At 34.6% G+C, this 18,886-nt stretch overlaps 1 protein-coding gene across 1 annotated transcript; it reads right to left on the bottom strand.

Moving 5' to 3' along the window:
- Positions 1-383: 383 nt before the first annotated feature.
- Positions 384-13,301, bottom strand: pdpk1a (3-phosphoinositide dependent protein kinase 1a). The gene is made up of 13 exons (XM_051887576.1): positions 11,780-13,301; positions 11,474-11,516; positions 11,239-11,376; positions 10,986-11,130; positions 10,808-10,905; positions 10,449-10,524; positions 10,282-10,350; positions 9,769-9,865; positions 9,507-9,680; positions 5,180-5,376; positions 4,790-4,847; positions 4,473-4,625; positions 384-4,182 (listed from the first exon to the last, which is right to left on the bottom strand). Exons 1-13 carry the CDS (start codon positions 12,053-12,055, stop codon positions 4,090-4,092), a joined length of 1,617 nt encoding a protein of 538 aa, XP_051743536.1. The 5' UTR covers positions 12,056-13,301; the 3' UTR covers positions 384-4,089.
- Positions 13,302-18,886: the final 5,585 nt, after the last annotated feature.

The following is an 18,886-nucleotide window of genomic DNA, read 5'->3' on the forward strand; positions in this document are numbered from 1 at the left end:
ATAAGTCAATTGAAAAGTCAAAATTGTGAGATAAAAAGTCAGTTATGACAAAACATCAAAATTATGAAATAGTCATAATTATGAGATAAAACACTGAAATTAAGATAAACTGAGTCAAAATTCTGATATCATTATGAAATTCTGAAAACTATGTTCCCATAATTGACTCATAATTTTGACTTTTCGCCTCATAATTATGACTTATGACATATTTATGGAATTTCTTCTTAGAAAGCTTACTTTTTAAGTCATAATTATCATTTACAAAAAAATGATTTTTTTTTCTTTTGTGATGGAAATGGTCTTCTACAGTGATGTAGGTAGTATTTCTATGGTCTAATCAGATTTCCAGAGTTTAGTTTGATAAACACAAGTAAAACAGATAATATTTCCATAGTTTAATCAGATAAACAAGTAAAACAGTTCATATTTGAATGGTTCAGTCAGACAAACACAAATAAAGTTCATATTTCAATGGCTTAGTTAAGTAGTGATTCAGTTCATATTTCTATGGTTTAATCAGATTATCATTTATCTACTTCAGTGGTGCGCGATTGTGTTCTCATGTGCAACGAGTATAGAATGAAGATTATTTGAGAGAGCCATGTGAAGACTGATCATACAAAAGACAGTACAGTAAATAGCAGGCATTTATCATCACTTGATGGTCCTTCTATTGCTAAGTGAGATGTGTTTCTCATAGCTGATGTTTTTCAAGCCTTGTGGGCATTCTCTTACTGTATATGTTTACCTAAGACCTGGAAAGCTGAATAGCGAGTTCATTCAGTGTGACCTCATTTCAGCTCTGCAAGATGTTGAGAAATGTAAACAGCCAGCATGCATGAGAGACCCAACTGTAAAAGACAGGGAAAGTCTACTGGGAGCTGTTGTCTTAGCACTGCTGTCTTGCACATGCTACCAACAGTCTGTCAGAAACAGAAGCAGATAGATGTTACTCTTCATATATACTTTTATTATGAGACTTAACAATTTTCTCCTCAACATTCTTCAGTATCATTAAAGGTTTATGGAAGCTTGTTTCCGTCACGGAATTAAAAAAAATAAAAGAGGAAATTGTGACTTTTTATTTCACATTTCTGACTTTTTTCTCCGAATTGCAAGATACAAATTTGCATTTGTGAGTTAAGTAATTTTTTTTTCTCGCAACTGTGAGATATAAATTCGCATTTACAAGTTAAGTCAGAATTGAGAGATACAAACTTGCAATTGCGAGTTATAAAGTCAGAATCGCGAGATATAAACTTGCAATTGCGATTTAAGTCATTTTTCCTCACAATTGCAAGTTAAGTCAGAATTGCGATAAAAACTTGCAATTGTGAATTATAAAGTAAGAATTGCAAGATATAACCTCCAAATGTGATTTCAGTCATTTTTCTCACAATTACAAGTTAAATCAGAATAGCAAGATATAAACTCGCAACTGCGAGTTATAAAGTCAGAATCGCGAGATATAAACTTGGCAATTGTGATTTAAGTCATTTTTCCTCGCAATTACAAATTAAGTCAGAATTGAGAGATATAGGCCCGGTTTCACAGACAGAGCTTAGCCTAAACCAGGATTAGGCCTTAGTTCAATTAGGGCATTTAAGTACCTTTTATAAACTTTCACTAGAAAAAAACATTACTGGTGTGCATCCTGAGACAAAACAATGGCACTGACATATTTTAAGATATGTCAGTACAAGTTACGTTCAGTTAAAACAGCTCAAACATGCATTTTAGTCTAGGACTAGCTTAAGCCTTGTCTGTGAAACCGGGGGATAAACTTGCAATTGCGAGTTAAGTCAGAATTTCAAGCTATGAACTCGCAAATGTGATTTCAGTCATTTTTCCTCACAATTACGAGTTAAGTCAGAATAGCAAGATATAAACTCGCAACTGCGAATTATAGTCAGAACTGCGAGATATAAACTTGCAATTGTGATTTAAGTCATTTTTCCTCACAATTACGAGTTAAGTCAGAATAGCAAACCATAAATTCGCAATTACAAGTCAGAATTGCGCTATAAACGTTCAATTGTAAGTTATAAAGTCAGAATTGCAAGATAAACTCGCAATTGCGAGTTAAGTCATTTTTTTCTCGCAACTGTGAGATATAAACTCGCAATTACAAGTCAGAATTTAAAGATATAAACTCGCAATTGCGATTTAAGTCATTTTTTCTCACAATTATGAGTTAAATCAGAATAGCAAGATATAAACTCGCAATTACAAGTTAAGTCAGAATTGCACTATAAACGTTAAATTGTAAGTTACAAAGTCAGAATTGCAAGATAAACGTACAACTGCGATTTAGGTAATTTTTTCTCACAATTAGGAGTTAAATCAGAATAGCAATTTATAAACTCTCAACTGGGAGTTATAAAGTCAGAATTGTGACTTTATAACTAGCAATTATGAGTTTATGTCAGAATTGCGATATAAACGTTCAATTGTAAGTTATAAAGTCAGAATTGCGAGATATAAACTTGCAATTGCGATTTAAGTAATTTTTCCTCACAATTACGAGTTAAGTCAGAATAGCCAGATATAAATTCAGAATTGCGAGTTTATATCTTACAACTTGGACTTTATAACTCGCAATTACGAGTTTATGTCAGAATTGCGAGATATAACTCAAGTTAATATCCTGCAATTCAGACTTCAGAACTCACAATTATGAGTTTCTATCTCACAATTGTGAGGAAAAAAAGTCAGAATTGTGAGATAAAAAGTTGCAATTACCTTTTTTATTTTATTATTCCCTGGCGGAATCAAGCTTCCATAAATGTACGCAGAAACCAAAGGGCATAAACATTGGATCTTATATAATTGAAGTGACCTGATTAGGACACATAAAAATCTTGCAAAGTATTACTGCAATCATTCACATTCAAAGGCAATATTCAATATTTACAACACATGGCCCCTGAATATTAGAATTTAAATAATACAAGGTACTACAGGCTGCGCCATTGCCAGCAAATAATCTTATATAAGAATAAAATTATACAAGGTGCAAATCCAGTAACACTGTGTTACTTTCTGAATAATACATCATCTGTACATCACAGTTATATTCGGTGACAAACCCAGTCGAATTATAAATACACAGTTGAACAAATCCTCATAAAAAATGCAAGGAGGAAATGCAACAGAAGAGGAAAAACACACTTCTGTGCTTGAATCTCACTTGGTTACAGCATTTTCGTTAGCCTGTGCTGGACCACTATCCTTTTCAATGTACAATAAAGCGGTCAAAAACTGCATCCCCAAACACGGCCCTTATTTACATTTGCACAGCTCAATTCCCGTAGTTATTACACCATATCTACATTGCAAGAGACGGACATGGTACGACACAACGTGACTGTCGACAGCCATCCACTTTTGTTGCAACACATTGTGCCACTCACTTGCAGTGTATACTGTGTAGCGTACCTTATCAAGTACTTATTTTCAATCTAAACCAATGTTTATAAATAAAATATAATATAAAAACAAATATAAACAGCAGATTTAAGGAACCAGGTGCAAGTTTCACACATGAACCCACAAAAATCCATTGCCATTTCATACTAAATATATAACGGCTCAACAGTGATTCTTCTTCTGATGATAATAATTTCATTTAATATGATACACATGTGAACAAGATGACTGAGAGAATAAATATAAATATATTAACGATTTGTGTATCAATTTAATATTTACTTGACCTGTAGGATCATTTAAGTGTCCTCTATAGCTATCCTAAAACTCTCTTATTATTTTAAAAAGCAACAGATTATGAGTGTTTTTTTCCCCCAAGCTTCTGAGGATATTTTTCTATGTATATACACATGTATAGTGTACAAGTTGCAGATTTGCTGAGTTTTACTGATCTTTGATTTTATGTTACATCTGCTGAACATGACAAAAACACTGCAAGCAAAACATATTTTCTCTTGAAGAAGGAATATTGATGCACTAGTCCCATAAATGAACAGAACTTCCTGTTTGGTAGTTGAATGGTGCAGGGCTCAGACCTCTTAGACTTGCCTTGACTTCAGTAGTCCTCTGATGCCCCGTCATGCCAGTAGTCTGATGTTAGTGATAAACTGTTCCCCAGACCTCTTGAATCTTCTTACACCATTTGTCTGCATTTCCACTGGGATCCATTAGATAATATGTCCTGTTTGGCTGCATATGAAAAAAAACATTGAAAAGATTTAGCAGCATTTCTCAAAGTAGTCCCAAAAAGTATCATGTTTTTTGGATATATAACCTTAGAGCACCATGTGTACTATGGCTTATAAATGATATTTAGTAATCATTCAGTATGATGTGTTTATCAAAGTACCATGATTCTACATCTAAAGCAGAAGCACTGCCTATTAAGCAAATGCCTATAAAAGAATAACCTATAAAACAACTACAGAAATAGCTATATATTTAACTACCTATATATCTATAACAGCTATAATTTTTACCGTGTGGACAAAAAACGTCTTGAAATTCTTGGCCTCGGGACGCAGTTCTGGAGACCATGGAATTTCCCCCTTCAGCACTTTATTTACAGGATCCACGTAATATAGATGTGGTCCTTCAGTCAGTAACAGCTGACGGCGTCGAGCAAACAGTCCCTGTGAAAATGACAAACAAGAAAGGGTCAAAAACACTTACCAAAAGAAGCCAAAAGAGGGCGCTATTTGTTTTCTAACTCGACACTTGAAAAAAAATGAAAAACATGCACCTGTTTTTCACTCTAGATACCATACAAGATAAGAAATAGGAAGGAAAATGTTACCTTTCTTTTGTCAACTGGTCCCATTTTATATATTAAGTTATTTTCAACAAACTGGTGCCTTTAAGACAGAAAAAAACAGATGTTAATGAATAACAAGCTGGCAGTGCTACCCATGTTGTTGACCGATTGAAAACAGAACTATTATGAACAAGAGTTCCTTTTACAACATGCTATAAAAACCCAACAGGAAATGCATGAGATAAAAACTAATCATTATTAGTACACACACACACACACACACAATCCCTATTGTATAATAACAAAATGAATGTGTGTTTAACTGTGCTGTCATTACAGGATCACAATTTAATGTTTAACCAGAATGTTCTGTTTCACGTTTTAACGTTTATGAGCAGGAAAACTAATTTGTGAATGGAGGATATAACATACCAAGGGTTGCCACTTGTTTGCTTCAGCAGCAGAAGTCGTTTCTCCTCACTGGAGAACTGCAGGTCCAGCTCAAAGGAGTTGCTGTCCAGGTCATGGATGTACTGCTCAATATTGCTGCAGGATCTCAGTGGGACGATCTGAGATGAGCTAGATGGAACCACCTGCAGGCTGCTGAAATGACTGAGGAGGTCTTCATACTGTGGGATCCACAAAAAAAAAAAAAAAAAAAAAACGCAAATCAGTACTCAGTGACCATATCCAGCGAGCCTACACATAAGACCTCGCAATTTGTACACTGTAAAAAATATTCCGTAGTTTTTACAAAATAATTTTGGCAGCTGTGGTTGCCAGAATAATTTTGTAAAAAATACAGAAAAACTGTAAACACATTTACAGAACAAACTGTCAATTTTACAGTATAAAACTGTAATTTACAAACAAGAAAATTTGAATGTAAACAAGTAAATTCAACAATGCACACTACTACTAAAATCTGTTTTTTACATTTAACATATACTAACAACCACCATAATAATGCAGGTGGTAAAAGAGAAAGCCACATGAAGAATCAGAGTTTATCACAAGTAGCTTTTCCACGAGCTGAAGTATATACTAATGTAAAGAGGGTGCAAAGAGTCATTCACGCAAACGCAAAACACCATCATGGTAACCCGCAGCACTTACATAATGCAATAAACATTCATTAAACAACAGAAGATGTAACATAAAACCCTAATGTACATAACTGATAACAAAAACTATTAAGAAACATGATTTTTTAAACAAAATACTTTCAAATGTGGAGTGTCACACAGGGAATTGTGGGAATATCAGTTTACAGTTTTTGACTGTAAATTATACATTGATTTGTTATTTTTTACTTCTAAAAATTGTAAAATTTACAGCATTTTACTGTGAAAATTACATAAAATGTCTGGTAAGAGCTTTTACAGTTTTTTCCCTTATATAGTAGTGGAACTTACTGTTAACCTATTTACAATTTTTTTCCGTAGCATTTTTACAATATTTCACTGTTAAAATCACATTCATTTTTTACAGTGTACCATTAACTGACCATACAAACTTAAATATTTAACTTTATTTTAGGGATGCACTGATACTGATACCAGTATCGGTATCGGCCCGATACAAAGCTCAAGTACTTGTACTCGTAACTGTTACTCGTAAAAATACCCCCGATACCAAAGACCGATACCTCACGTGACGTAACTGACAGAATTTTCCGTGCACAGAGACACCGGCGGCAGCGGCAGAAACAATGTCAGCCTCAAGATAGTGGAAATACAACACACACATTGCGAACTGCATGATTTCAATCACAATTCGTTATCGATTAGTGAAGGCGGGATAGGCGGAATCACGCTGAATGACACAGACCAGAAGCGCTCTCTTTCTTGCGCGTGATCCCAGTTCTCTCAGACAGCGCGCGATCAGTTCTCCTCGCGCCTGAATGGTCAAATGCACACATAGTCGTCAAAATGTCCATCGTGTGGAGTATCTCACGTAAATACAGTCGGTTATGGCTTAAGTGGATGTAAACATTTGGGTGAAAACAGGATATGTGTCAGTATCCATGGATTCGGTCTTAAAGGGACCATAGCCTATATTTGTCATTAATGTTAATAAAACAACAAAAGATGTTAAATAAATGTATACATGGTAAATAAACCTACTGTATCTGGAAAACAAGTTTATTTAATTTGTATCTCTATAGTTGTATTGTTTGTAATTTGTTTGTAAATTTCTTTTTATATAACAACAATTATATATATTGGTAATTCTGCCCTTTGAAGGTTATTGGACACTCTGAAATTTTTGTTCTCTAAGTTTGTGACAAGCACATAAAAATTATTACTTTTTTCATTAGAGTAATAATAAAGAAGCTGTCCTACATTCATTAGTCTCACTGTGTTGTGCTTGGAAAACTGCAACATCACCAAAAAAAAAAAAAAAAAAAAAAAGAGAGAGAGAGAGAGAGAAATTAATAAATGTATAGGTATCGGTATCGGCAAGTACTAGAAAAAAAGTATCGGTACTCGTACTCGGTCCTTAAAAAATGGTATTGGTGCATCCCTACTTTATTTAACCAAAAGTTGTGGCTGATTTTACTACAATATTTTTACATAATACGGATGATTATTGAATGTGAAAAAATCATGAGCAAGGATTGATTTTAGAGCACCTCCTAACCATCACTAGTTTACAGCCGACTGACGGTTTAAGATTATGATGAAAACAAACTTTTTTGCACAGATGAATTGTTTACCACAATACTTGTAATGTGCGCTAACAAAGTAAATAGGGTCAAATTTTATTTAATGCAGATTTTAAAGAAAAAATGAAATGGTATCCATAATGTTGGACTTTTAATAAGAGTTCAATTCTTGGTTTTGTTTTGTTTACTTTGAAGTCAAAATGCATACCTGCTACGCAAAATGCATACAGGTTGGCAGGTCTGCATAATGTTGGACTTTTCAATGATTTGTTCACTTTCAAATTAAAATTTTCTGATAATTTACTCACCCCCATGTCATCCAAGATGTCTATGTCCTTCTTTCTTCAGTAGAAAAGAGATTAAGGTTTTGATGAAAACATTTCAGGATTATTCTCCTTATAGTGGACATCATTTGGCCCCAAATGTTTGAAGGTCAAAATTCGTTCGTTCCATAATTTGAATATTGAAGGTGTATTCCCCTTATTCCTCGTCTGGTATCGTTTAAAGCCCTTTGAAGCTGCACTGAAACTGTAATTTTGACCTTCAACGGTTTGGGGTCTACTGAAGTCCACTATAAGGAGAATAATCCTGGAATGTTTTCATCAAAAACCTTAATTTCTTTTCGACTGAAGAAAGAAGGACATGGACATCTTGGATGACATGGGGGTGAGTAAATTATCAGGACATTTTAATTTGAAAGTGAACTAATCCTTTAATAAGAGTTCAGTTCTGATTTTTTAAAACATTTTATATGCAGCCTTTTTCAAAAACAAAACAAAAGGCCCAAACAAAAAACAACACAACAATCAGTGTTGCCAAGTCTGTGGTTTTCCCGCGGAATTGGGCTAGTTTTACACTGTTGCCGCGGGTTGTTTTTCATGTCCGTGGGTTGAATCGACCCCTGAAATGTGATTGGGCTAGTTTTGGGAGGAGCAATTGGGCGGGTTTTATTGTGAAAACCTGGCAACCCTGACGACAATACAACAAAAAAACAAAACAAAAAGCTCAAACAAAAACAAAACAAAAAAAAACAACAAAACAAAAAGTTCAAACAAAAAAAACAACAAAACAAAAAGACCAAACAAAAAACCACACAACAATAAAACAAAACAAAAAGCTCAAACAAAAAAAAACAACAAAACAAAAAGACCAAACAAAAACACAACAATACAACAAAACAAAACAAAAAGCTCAAACAAAAAAAACAACAAAACAAAAAGACCAAACAAAAAAAAAACACACAATAAAACAAAAAGCTAAAAAAAAAAAAAAAAGACCAAACAACAAAACAAAACAAAAAGCTCAAACAAAAAACAACAAAACAAAAAGACCAAACAAAAAACCACACAACAATAAAACAAAACAAAAAGCTCAAACAAAAAAAAACAACAAAACAAAAAGACCAAACAAAAACACAACAATACAACAAAACAAAACAAAAAGCTCAAACAAAAAAAACAACAAAACAAAAAGACCAAACAAAAAAAAAAACACACAATAAAACAAAAAGCTAAAAAAAAAAAAAAAAAAAAAAAAAAAAAAAAGACCAAACAACAAAACAAAACAAAAAGCTCAAACAAAAAACAACAAAACAAAAAGACCAAAAAAAAAAAAAAAACAATACAACAGTTAATTGGTCTATTAATTTATATCTGAGTTTTGATTTTTGTTTTTGGTCCACCTGCTTTATGGTAACTCTTAACTATGTTTCTCTTATTTTTGGTTTGATTTGTTTTCTATGCATGTTATATTTTTCTTTTAAACTTGTTCTTTTGTAAAGCACTTTGGTCAGCCTAGTGCCTGTTGTTAATGTGCTGTCTAAATAAAATTGATCTTGAACTTGAACTACAACAAAAGAAAAACAAAAGAAAAACCTCAAACAACAAAACAAAAAGACCAAACAAGAAATATATATAAAATTTAAAACAAAAGAAAAAGCTCAAAAAACAAAAAGACAAAACAAAAAAACAACAACAAAACAAAAGCAAAAAAAGGAGAGGGGGAATAACAAAAAAAAAAAAAAAAAAAAAAACATTCCTCATATAATTATGCACAGTATTGTGGATAATTTGCATGATAAGTCAGACTAACATTGCCATAGTAGTCTTCATCATCTTCTGCCATGGCTGGTAGGTAAGGGGTCAGCTTGGGTGGGGTCTGAACCGGCAAGTTCTCCCATGAGATTGTCTCAAAGAACATGTGGCCTTTCAGTGGATTGAACCCACCCATTTCCTCACATCCTAGCCGCTTTCTAGGGTCCAAAGACTGAAACCAGTAGATAAACAATGAATTTGCTTCAACATAGTCGTGCAACTGAAAGTGATGGTATGTAAAGGAAACAAACTATAATTACCAACAGTCGCTGCACCAGATCTTTAGCTTTGGGGAAGAACTTCTCAGGAAATTCATATTCCAGCTTTATAATCTTTTGGAAAATCAAGTACTCGTTCCTATTAAAAGACAAAAGTAAATGACTAACTCCACTAAATCAATATCAACTGAACAGTTTGTAGTCTCACAACTGAAGAGCTCTTAATCAGCTGAGAGAAAGAAAGGGTTAATTTACAGTCACATGGCTCAGTGTTTTGTTTTCAACGGCTATCCGAGCCAATTTATTGGTTGTAATGTAACCAAAACAGCAAGCGAGTCATGTGACCCAGTGGTTGGGGCTTCCTCAGAAGCCCTCTGAACTGTCTACACAAACAAGTCATAAACACCAAAGCCAACACTTCCTGTTATTTCACACCATGTTTTTAACTGCAATTACAACAGTGATCAACCACCAGCACTTCAGCTGAAGTGCAAAGCACCACCACATTATTATGAATGTTTAATTGAACTAAATCTGAATTGATTAGTAACTCACCCAGCTCTAAACGGAGGTAATCCGGCCACCAGCTGATAGATTATGCAACCCAGTGCCCAGAGGTCCGAACTAAAAGAGAAATATCACAGAAAATAAAAACAAATTTGATGCAATTATTAACATCTAAATCTGTTAATATTGCGCTATTGCACTTTAAATGCCAAAACCTTTTGCAGGCTGATTTTTCCGTCAGTAGCTCTGGAGAAACATACTGTGCAGTGCCAACAAAAGAATTGGCTCTTGCTGGAAAGACAAATCACACAGAGCAGATTCAGTTGGGACAAACAGCATCACATACCTTCAGGGTCCGTAACCCTGCTGACAACTCGTATATTGTGCGTAAAGCAAAAAATGATAGACTGTCCCATATTTATGCTACTTGAGAACTGTTGTGAGTGTATCTATAGATAACAAACACTTCATGCCTGACCTAAAAGGGGGTTAAAGGAAGTTAACGACAGTCGCTTTGAAAAAACAACAACCAGAGCAGAGCAATTCTACAAAATATTCATTAACTGTGTGTTACTTTGAGTGCTGTCCGACGACAGCTGTTTTGCTGTCCCGAAATCCGTAATATGAATGTGCATCTCTTCGCTCAATAGGATGTTCTCTGGCTTAAGGTCCCTAGATAAAAACAAATAAATACATATTCAAAAATGTATTACAAATTATTTCAATCAAAGACATATTGTTAGTCAAAATACCTGTGAATAATTCCCATCGAGTGCAAATACTCAAGTGCACAAACTATCTCAGCAGTGTAGAATCTTGTGCAAGTCTCATCAAATGAGCCTATTTTGCGAATGTATCTAAGTAGTTCTCCATTCTTTGCATAACTGAGTGCGAAATCTGATGGATTAGAAGTTAAGAACATTTTAACAACGTAATAATGAGTTTAACAGACTTGATTTCACAGTTTCACAGCTCAACACCATGGTTTTATTCTGAAAAGGATACAAAGTTTATGTGAATCTTGAAACGTGAAGTAGAGCTTCACGAAAAAGGGATGATCAATGCTTGACAATATATCCTTCTCTCTGAACACATAGTGTGCTTTATTCTCTTTCCTGATGTGATTCTTCTCTAGAATCTTCACTGAAAAATAAAGTTCAAAAGACATCAATTTAGTTTATTAAATATATTACTATATTACTATAATATATATATTTATATATAATACATTGCCCATTACTTGCATATTCCTTTCCTGTGGCAAGTTCTTTTGCAAGCACAACCTGCAATTCAAATGTGTTCAGCTATTACAACAAATCAATGGAACCTACCAAAAATATCTGTCCAACTGCCAAAACTACCAAAAATATCTGCCCAACCACCAAAACTACCAAAAAATCAGCTTAACTACCAAAAATATTTGTCCAACTACTGAAACTGCCTAAAATATCTGTCAAAATACTGGCTATTTGGACCCCAAATGTAATTATTAAATTGCAAAATATTAAATCTTTTATTGCAAAATCTGAACCAGAATTGAACCCACCGTCGAGAAGGAACCCTCTCCTAAAATTTTGCCAAAGCTGAAATCCTCCTTCTTGCGTGATTGTGGAGGCTTGAGGGTAGATGTCTTTGGCTGGGCGCTTGCCTCACCTCCACGGACCTCCATACTGAGACAGTGAGGAAGGTTGGAGTTCAGCTGAGTCCTTACCATTGATGAAGAAGCACAGGAACGCAACACCACGCTAGGCTGGATGGGAGCAGCATCGTACTGAACGAGCAAAACACACACACAGAGCAAACATGACACTGACTCAGACATGCGGGTGCATGTGCAATGAGGAACAAAACCACCTTGGAGGCAGTAAACCAGCAGCTGATAAAGTACAGTAGAGCTTCCGCAGAGGGGAGGGCTGTGTTTGTTTTCACCCAGGATTACGAGTACTCAAATTCATTCACTCAGACCTGCCTTTGTTTACGCTGCAGAGAACGCAAAATATTTACCCTACTGAAGCTACAAAAACATCGTTTTTGGTTAAGTCTAACCACACTTTTCATGCTAACCACATGTATAGTACCTGAATGAAAATATTGAGGTGACTGATCATTTAAAAAGTGTTTTAACTTGTTAAAAAGTTAAATAAAGATATAAAGAGGTGAATAGTACTTTTGAAAAATAATTTCAAAAGTCATGTTCACTCAAATGAGATGAAGATGATCAGTAGCCTAATAAAACCAGTTTTATTTTACATGGAGTGGGTCGCCTCATGGGGGCAGACATGTTGACATCACATGACCAGCTGAATACTACTAGTTTTATCTCAGCAAGCACCCCAGCTATGGAACCCTAACATTTGAGGAATTAAAAAAAAAAATCATGACTGACTGTAAATAGCACCTTTCTATGGAATTGACCCTTCGCCGGGAGTTTGATTGACAAGCGATCTAACCAATCATAACGCCGAATCCGCCATTTTGTCCGACAAAGCAGTCAGGAGTTAGAAGATTAACCTTGGTGGACTTGAACTTGAAAAATGGTGTGTACTGACGTCTTTCCGCGTTTGAAACAACATTCCTTCTCATGTTCATTCATGTTTATTTGATACTATAAATTAACTAGTAAGAAGAGATGATCGGTTCACAAGCCGCTTGAGCTGAGGCGCTACAGTAATCTGTCACAACACATTAAAGAGCCACAAAACGGTTTTTATTGTTCGAATTTCTTAAAAAATTACACAGTTTGAAAACTAGGACTTTGTTTAATATCAGAAGTAACCTGCTGTCTTGTCTGTCGACGTGTTGTCAGTGTCCTCTTTGCTCCGAGATGTATTTTTCACTCTGTGGGGGCGGGTCTTTGCGAAGGGTCAATTGGTAAACTTTTGCTTTGACATGATGCTACATCCACGCCTCTAGGAGGCAGTATAAGACCAAGACCACTGCTATGTTCGATTCATATTGTACATCTGAGTATAATAAATTATCGGAAAAGAAAAAAAAAATGTTGAAAATGCCTTGATTCTATGCATTATTTCTTAAAGGGAACCCCTGCTGTTAAGGCTTAATATAACGTAAGTGATGTCTCTTACTGAAATGTGTAGTAGAAAACCCATGAAAGATTTACGTTATTTAAAAAATCCATTACATAGTTGGACCGATCTGGACAATGGGCGCCTCCATTTTGTTTAGGTGCACAGTGCGTTCGATGACATCAAATGGTTGCACTCACTGAGCTACTGACACTCTCCTATTGCTATTTTTACTGCAACACAACTCTGAATATAATATACGATGCCACATTGTGCAGCTTTTGGTTGTAATTTTCAGTCGATGAGCCACAAGAGAAGCGATGTAAGATTTTACTGCTTTACTAGCGATAAGAGGAGAAAAGAATGGGAAGTTGTGCAGAATGTGGACGAATAAAACTTCCTAACTGCGTCTTTGTTCTCTTCACTTTAGCCCTGATGACTTTTTAGAAGACCACAGCTGAAAGAGCTTACAGTTGCCGATGGATATAAATTTGTATACTTTAACCAAATGCCACGCCTGTCGTGGAGACTGACGAAGGTAAGCTTATAACACATCTGCCTCAAAGCTCGCGTGCGCTCTGATGCACGAGATATCTGTGATCGCATAAACAGTAGCATCTTCTCAGCACGTTTAACCGTGTGTAATGCATTCAGGTGATCAGACGATATTTACACGTCAATCATACATCAGTAGTTCGAATAGCCACAGAGACATTGCACAGCTTCGATGTTTTCATCCTCACTAATGTTGCGCTCTGGCTCAAATTGAAAAGGCTGATCGGGGTTTAAAAGGAACCCCGCGGATATTAAGACTTGTATGATTTACTAGATTACCATTGCACCAAAACATACAGATAAAAAGCCTCAAAGTCATCAGGGCTAAAGTGAAGAGAACAAAGACGCAGTTAGGAAGTTTTATTCGTCCACATTCTGCACAACTTCCCATTCTTTTCTCCTCTTATCGCTAGTAAAGCAGTAAAAACTTACATTGCTTCTCTTGTGGCTCATCGACTGAAAATTACAACCAAAAGCTGCACAATGTGGCATCTTATATTATATTCAGAGTTGTGTTGCGGTAAAAATAGCAATAGGACAGTGTCAGTAGCTCAGTGAGTGCAACCATTTGACGTCACTGAATGCACTGTGCACCTAAACAAAATGGCGGCGCCCATTGTCCAAATCGGTCCAACTATGTAATGGATTTTTTAAATAATGTAAATCTTTCATGGGTTTTCTACTACACATTTCAATAAGAGACATCACTTACGTTATATTAAGCCATACAAGTCTTAACACCAGGGGTTCCCTTTAAATTTATTTTGAGATGTGGGGCGTGAAAAACGTGAGCTTGAGAATGGACAGACAAATCACTCTCAATAATATATATAACATACATTTTTAAAAGAAAAGATAGTGTGAATTTTCATTTTATGCCAACTTCAAAGACAAAGGTAACAAAATAAACTTTTAACATCTATACACAGATAAAATTTAGTCATTTTCTTCTGTGAAAATGAGCAACAACAACAACAACAAAAAAAAAATAAAAAATACTGTTGACTAAACATGCACTTATAGGTTTGACAAACAGGTTGCCACTGATTTGCAACTTATGGCAAATTTTGGTTCATACCTGTGAACGATGTAACCTAAAGCCAACTGGCTATTTTAAAAAGGGACACAGGAAAGAAAACCGCACTCATTTAGCCATTTTATAATCTCTTTAAGTAACATCCAAGTACAGAAGGCAAATTTATCTCATTTATTTACTTATAAATCCCATTTTATGTTTATATGGGACATTAAATGGCCATTTAGATAGACTTTTAGTGTGTTTTACCAAGTGTAACCTGAGACACAAGACTAATTATAATTGAACCATCCAATTAAAAGCATGTTCTTTTTATAAAATATTGCAGTATTTATTATAAATGATTTATCCATGCAAATCATTATTTATTTATTTTTTAATTCATGTGCCTTCATAATCTTTAATCAAAACTTCTCCTCCCTCTTGCAGCTCATCTCTTCTCTGATGACGTGTTTACTGGCATGAGGGCGGGGCAACCTGTCACTCACATCAGATCCACCAATAGCAAAGCACAACCATCCCCATGGACAAAATCAAGTCCCGCCCTACATCTTTTCTACTCGAGAGGTCGTTTCACTCGGATATACATCACAACAGGGAAAAAAAGCCTACTTTAGGAACATATATATCTCTTATATACATAAAGGATATGTCAATTTCAACCTGAGGCAGTTTTAGCCTCAAGTCTGAGATAATACACAAAGCCATGCAAATCAAACAAGATCTGCTTCCCCGCAGCAGGTTGATCACTCCTCATTTGTTTACTACGAGAAATGTGGAGAGAGAAAAAAAAAAAAAAAACAAATTCTAAAAGGTTCTGTTATTAGTGTAAAACCTGGTACTTTCCAGACACCTGCTACATAAGCCACTTCTCCAATACAACTTTGCCATACACACACAACCACAGAAACTAAAGAGGACTGTCCCCTTGCCTGTAAATGACAAAAATAAAAATGCCATGGATGCTACAGAAGCTTGACGTGAAGAGAAAAATAGAAATCAGGCCATATGCACGCAGCTTATTGATATTTTGAAAGGTAGAAATAATAAAAACTGTCTGCAAACAGCACTGAGAGAAATGCACTAAATAGAATCAAAGAAATCTGACACACGCAGTACCAGTCAAAAGTTCTTCTAGTAGTTCTTTATTATTACTTTTTTTTTTTTATTTGATTTATTTATTTTGTACAGTTTTTTGAATAATATAGCCTACATCTTTGATATCAATTGTATGAAAAAATGCATTATGCAGGAACAAAAAAAGTGCATCCTGGGATGCTTTTTGACTTTTTTGTTCACTATCCAGTCCAACTCATGTCTTTTAAATTAATTAAAATTAAACTAATTAAAATGTTGGGTTTGTAAAGTAATACACACATATACAGTCAAACCAAAAATTATTCAGACACCTTGAACATTTCATTCATTAATTCAGTTTATTCACTATAAAAACGGTAATAAAATATGACAAGATCTCAGAGTTAAACTGTGTCAGAAAAAATTAATCTTAATTATGTCAGATAACACTTCAGCAAAACATGGTCAGGTCAAAGTGTCTGAATAATTTTTGGTTCCAAATTTTTATCAATTTTACTGGTTTGAAGAATTTTTGGGTATAATATGTCTGTAAAACATTTTCAGCTGGTTAAACTTAGAAATGTAAGTTCACCTGCTGCCTTAAAAATGTGAGTTAACTCAACTTGAAAATAATCTTTGTTTCAACTCAAAAATAGTCAAGACAACGCATTACTTTAAGCTAAAATTTAAACTTAAAATAATGCATTGTCTTGACTATTTGTGAGTTGAAACAAAGATTATTTTCAAGTTGAGTTAACTCACATTTTTAAGGCAGCAGGTGAACTTTCATTTCTAAGTTTAACAGCTGAAAATGTTTTACAGTTTACTTAATTTCGCTATCCTCACTTACATAAATAAACTATAGTGTCCTGCACCCACTAGTAAAAAAATAGCAAAAATTATATCTAGTGTCTGAATAATTTTCAGTTTGACTGTATGCCGTTTATTTTTGTCCAAACTTAAAATCATTAGATTCTGTAAATTCAATCAAGCCCAAACTTTTGCCTTCTAGTGTATGTTTGTATAAGGATCAGCCATCTGAACAGTTTAAGAAATTGAAGCAGTCACAGGTAACATAATTTTCTTTATGACTCATTAATAAAATAAATGGGAGTGGCACAAACACAATGGCTAAAACAACAATAACGATTACTGCGCAATACTACCTCCGTCTCCCTCAGGATCAATGGCATCAAAATAGTGTGCGACACTGTAATCCGATAGCAACGGCCAGTTTTCCTGGAAGTGGTATTTAGAACTACATTAGGAAGTGAAGTTTTGATAGAGTCAACAAAAACAATACCCTTGCATCTCTGACAGCCAGCATTGGGTGACTTAAAAAGCAAATAGTGGCACTGTACGCATGAGAGAACAGCATAGTAAAGGTTGACAAGATGCCAAAGTAAGTGTGAATACAAACAAGTTGCAAGCTGGGTCATAAAAAGTGCCATAACAAGGAAAATACATACATAAAGGTCTAGACAAAATGCTTTTATGTATTTTTAAATCGTAATCTTCAACACAGCTAAAGAATAAAGATAGATGAACACAATCATGTCTACATATTAGATGCCTGATGTGTGTCAAGGCATACAAGCTGCAAATGTCAGATCATATCTTTCAGACTGTAAACACGTTTAGCACACTGACTTCAAGTAACTGTTTCATTCAGTTGATTTGTAGGTTAGAGATGCAGCATTAATTTCCTGCATGTGCTGTGGCTCATTATCAAATCTTTAGCCACATAAACAACATCCTGATGCAGATGTCATAACACAGTTTTCACAGCACTGCTGGATTTGTGCAATTAAATTTAGTATTTATTAGTAGGCTATTCAATCTTTTTAAAAGCTCATATGATTTTTTCAACCTTTTGAAAACCTCAGATATGAGGAAATATTTGCAGGGTCTTTTCTTTTGGCCCCTTTCAGTGAGTTAATTTGTGATACCAAATAAGCAGTTTTTTCAATCATTGTGCAGATACAGATTTGCATATTCATCATTCATTCTTAGAATTATTATAGTTAAATTATCAAACCTTTTACTGTCAAATAATAAAAAATCTCTAATACATGAAAGCCCAGTTCTGACACACTTTGGTAATTCAAAATTATGACAAGTCGAAATTATGAGATACTAAGCCATAATCATGAGAAGTCTTAATATATTAATTATTGTATATTAAAAAAATTATGACTTAGTACTTATATAATTATGTTTCTTTATTTTATTATTTGGCAGAAACGGGCTTCCGTAATAAGACACAGAAAATTTGATATTTTAATTATTATTAGTTGATTTTGTTCATTCGACTTCCAGGTTTTCCATGACCATGAGCCTAAAGGGGAAAACCTTCATAAAAATAATTTTGTGCAACAAAAGTCCAGAAAATGAAGCCATAAAGTGCTAACTTATGACAATGATAACATTATGTTCTTGCATTGGACCGAGTGATAGCCAAGGAAAACGCATAAAATGCAAAAAGCAGAAGAGGCACCCAAACATAGGTGAATATCTCTGAGCATGTTAAACAAGAAATAAACATTAAATAAATCCTTGATTTTCGTTTTATTTATTTATTAGTTTCGGAGCCTGTTTTGCTTTTGTCCCAGTACTCCCAAGTGTCGCATCCTGCATCTACAGTACTCTTTTTCTATCACATATTACAGTTGGGGGTTCATCCTTCTGCTGTAGAATCTGTAGGCCTATATCTGTGGAAATAATCATGTCGAGTAAATGAACGATGTTAAACATCGTTCGTTTTATATTGAAAATTCTCTGCTGATTTAAAGCAGTAGTGACAGTCAGATGTGCGTCTTTAAACTTGAATTAACTTGTGTAACGCTCGTTTAATGTCACCGTTTTGTTTTTATCAAGTGGACACGTCTCGCGTGAGAGCAGTTTCGTGAGGTGACTTTACGGACACCTTAAACAAATTAAACAAATCCATCATTAACCG

The sequence above is a fragment of the Ctenopharyngodon idella genome, chromosome 3, assembly GCF_019924925.1.
Source record: "Ctenopharyngodon idella isolate HZGC_01 chromosome 3, HZGC01, whole genome shotgun sequence".
In the NCBI taxonomy this organism is placed as follows: Eukaryota; Metazoa; Chordata; class Actinopteri; order Cypriniformes; family Xenocyprididae; genus Ctenopharyngodon; species Ctenopharyngodon idella.

Coding starts and splice junctions, on each gene's coding strand:
- pdpk1a (XM_051887576.1), bottom strand. CDS start 12,055: ATGTCTGAGTCAGTGTCATGTTTGCTCTGTGTGTGTGTTTTGCTCGTT. Junction 11,517..11,779: donor GAGAGGGTTCCTTCTCGACG/GTGGGTTCAATT, acceptor TTTGAATTGCAG/GTTGTGCTTGCAAAAGAACT. Junction 10,906..10,985: donor TCGATGGGAATTATTCACAG/GTATTTTGACTA, acceptor GTTTTTATCTAG/GGACCTTAAGCCAGAGAACA.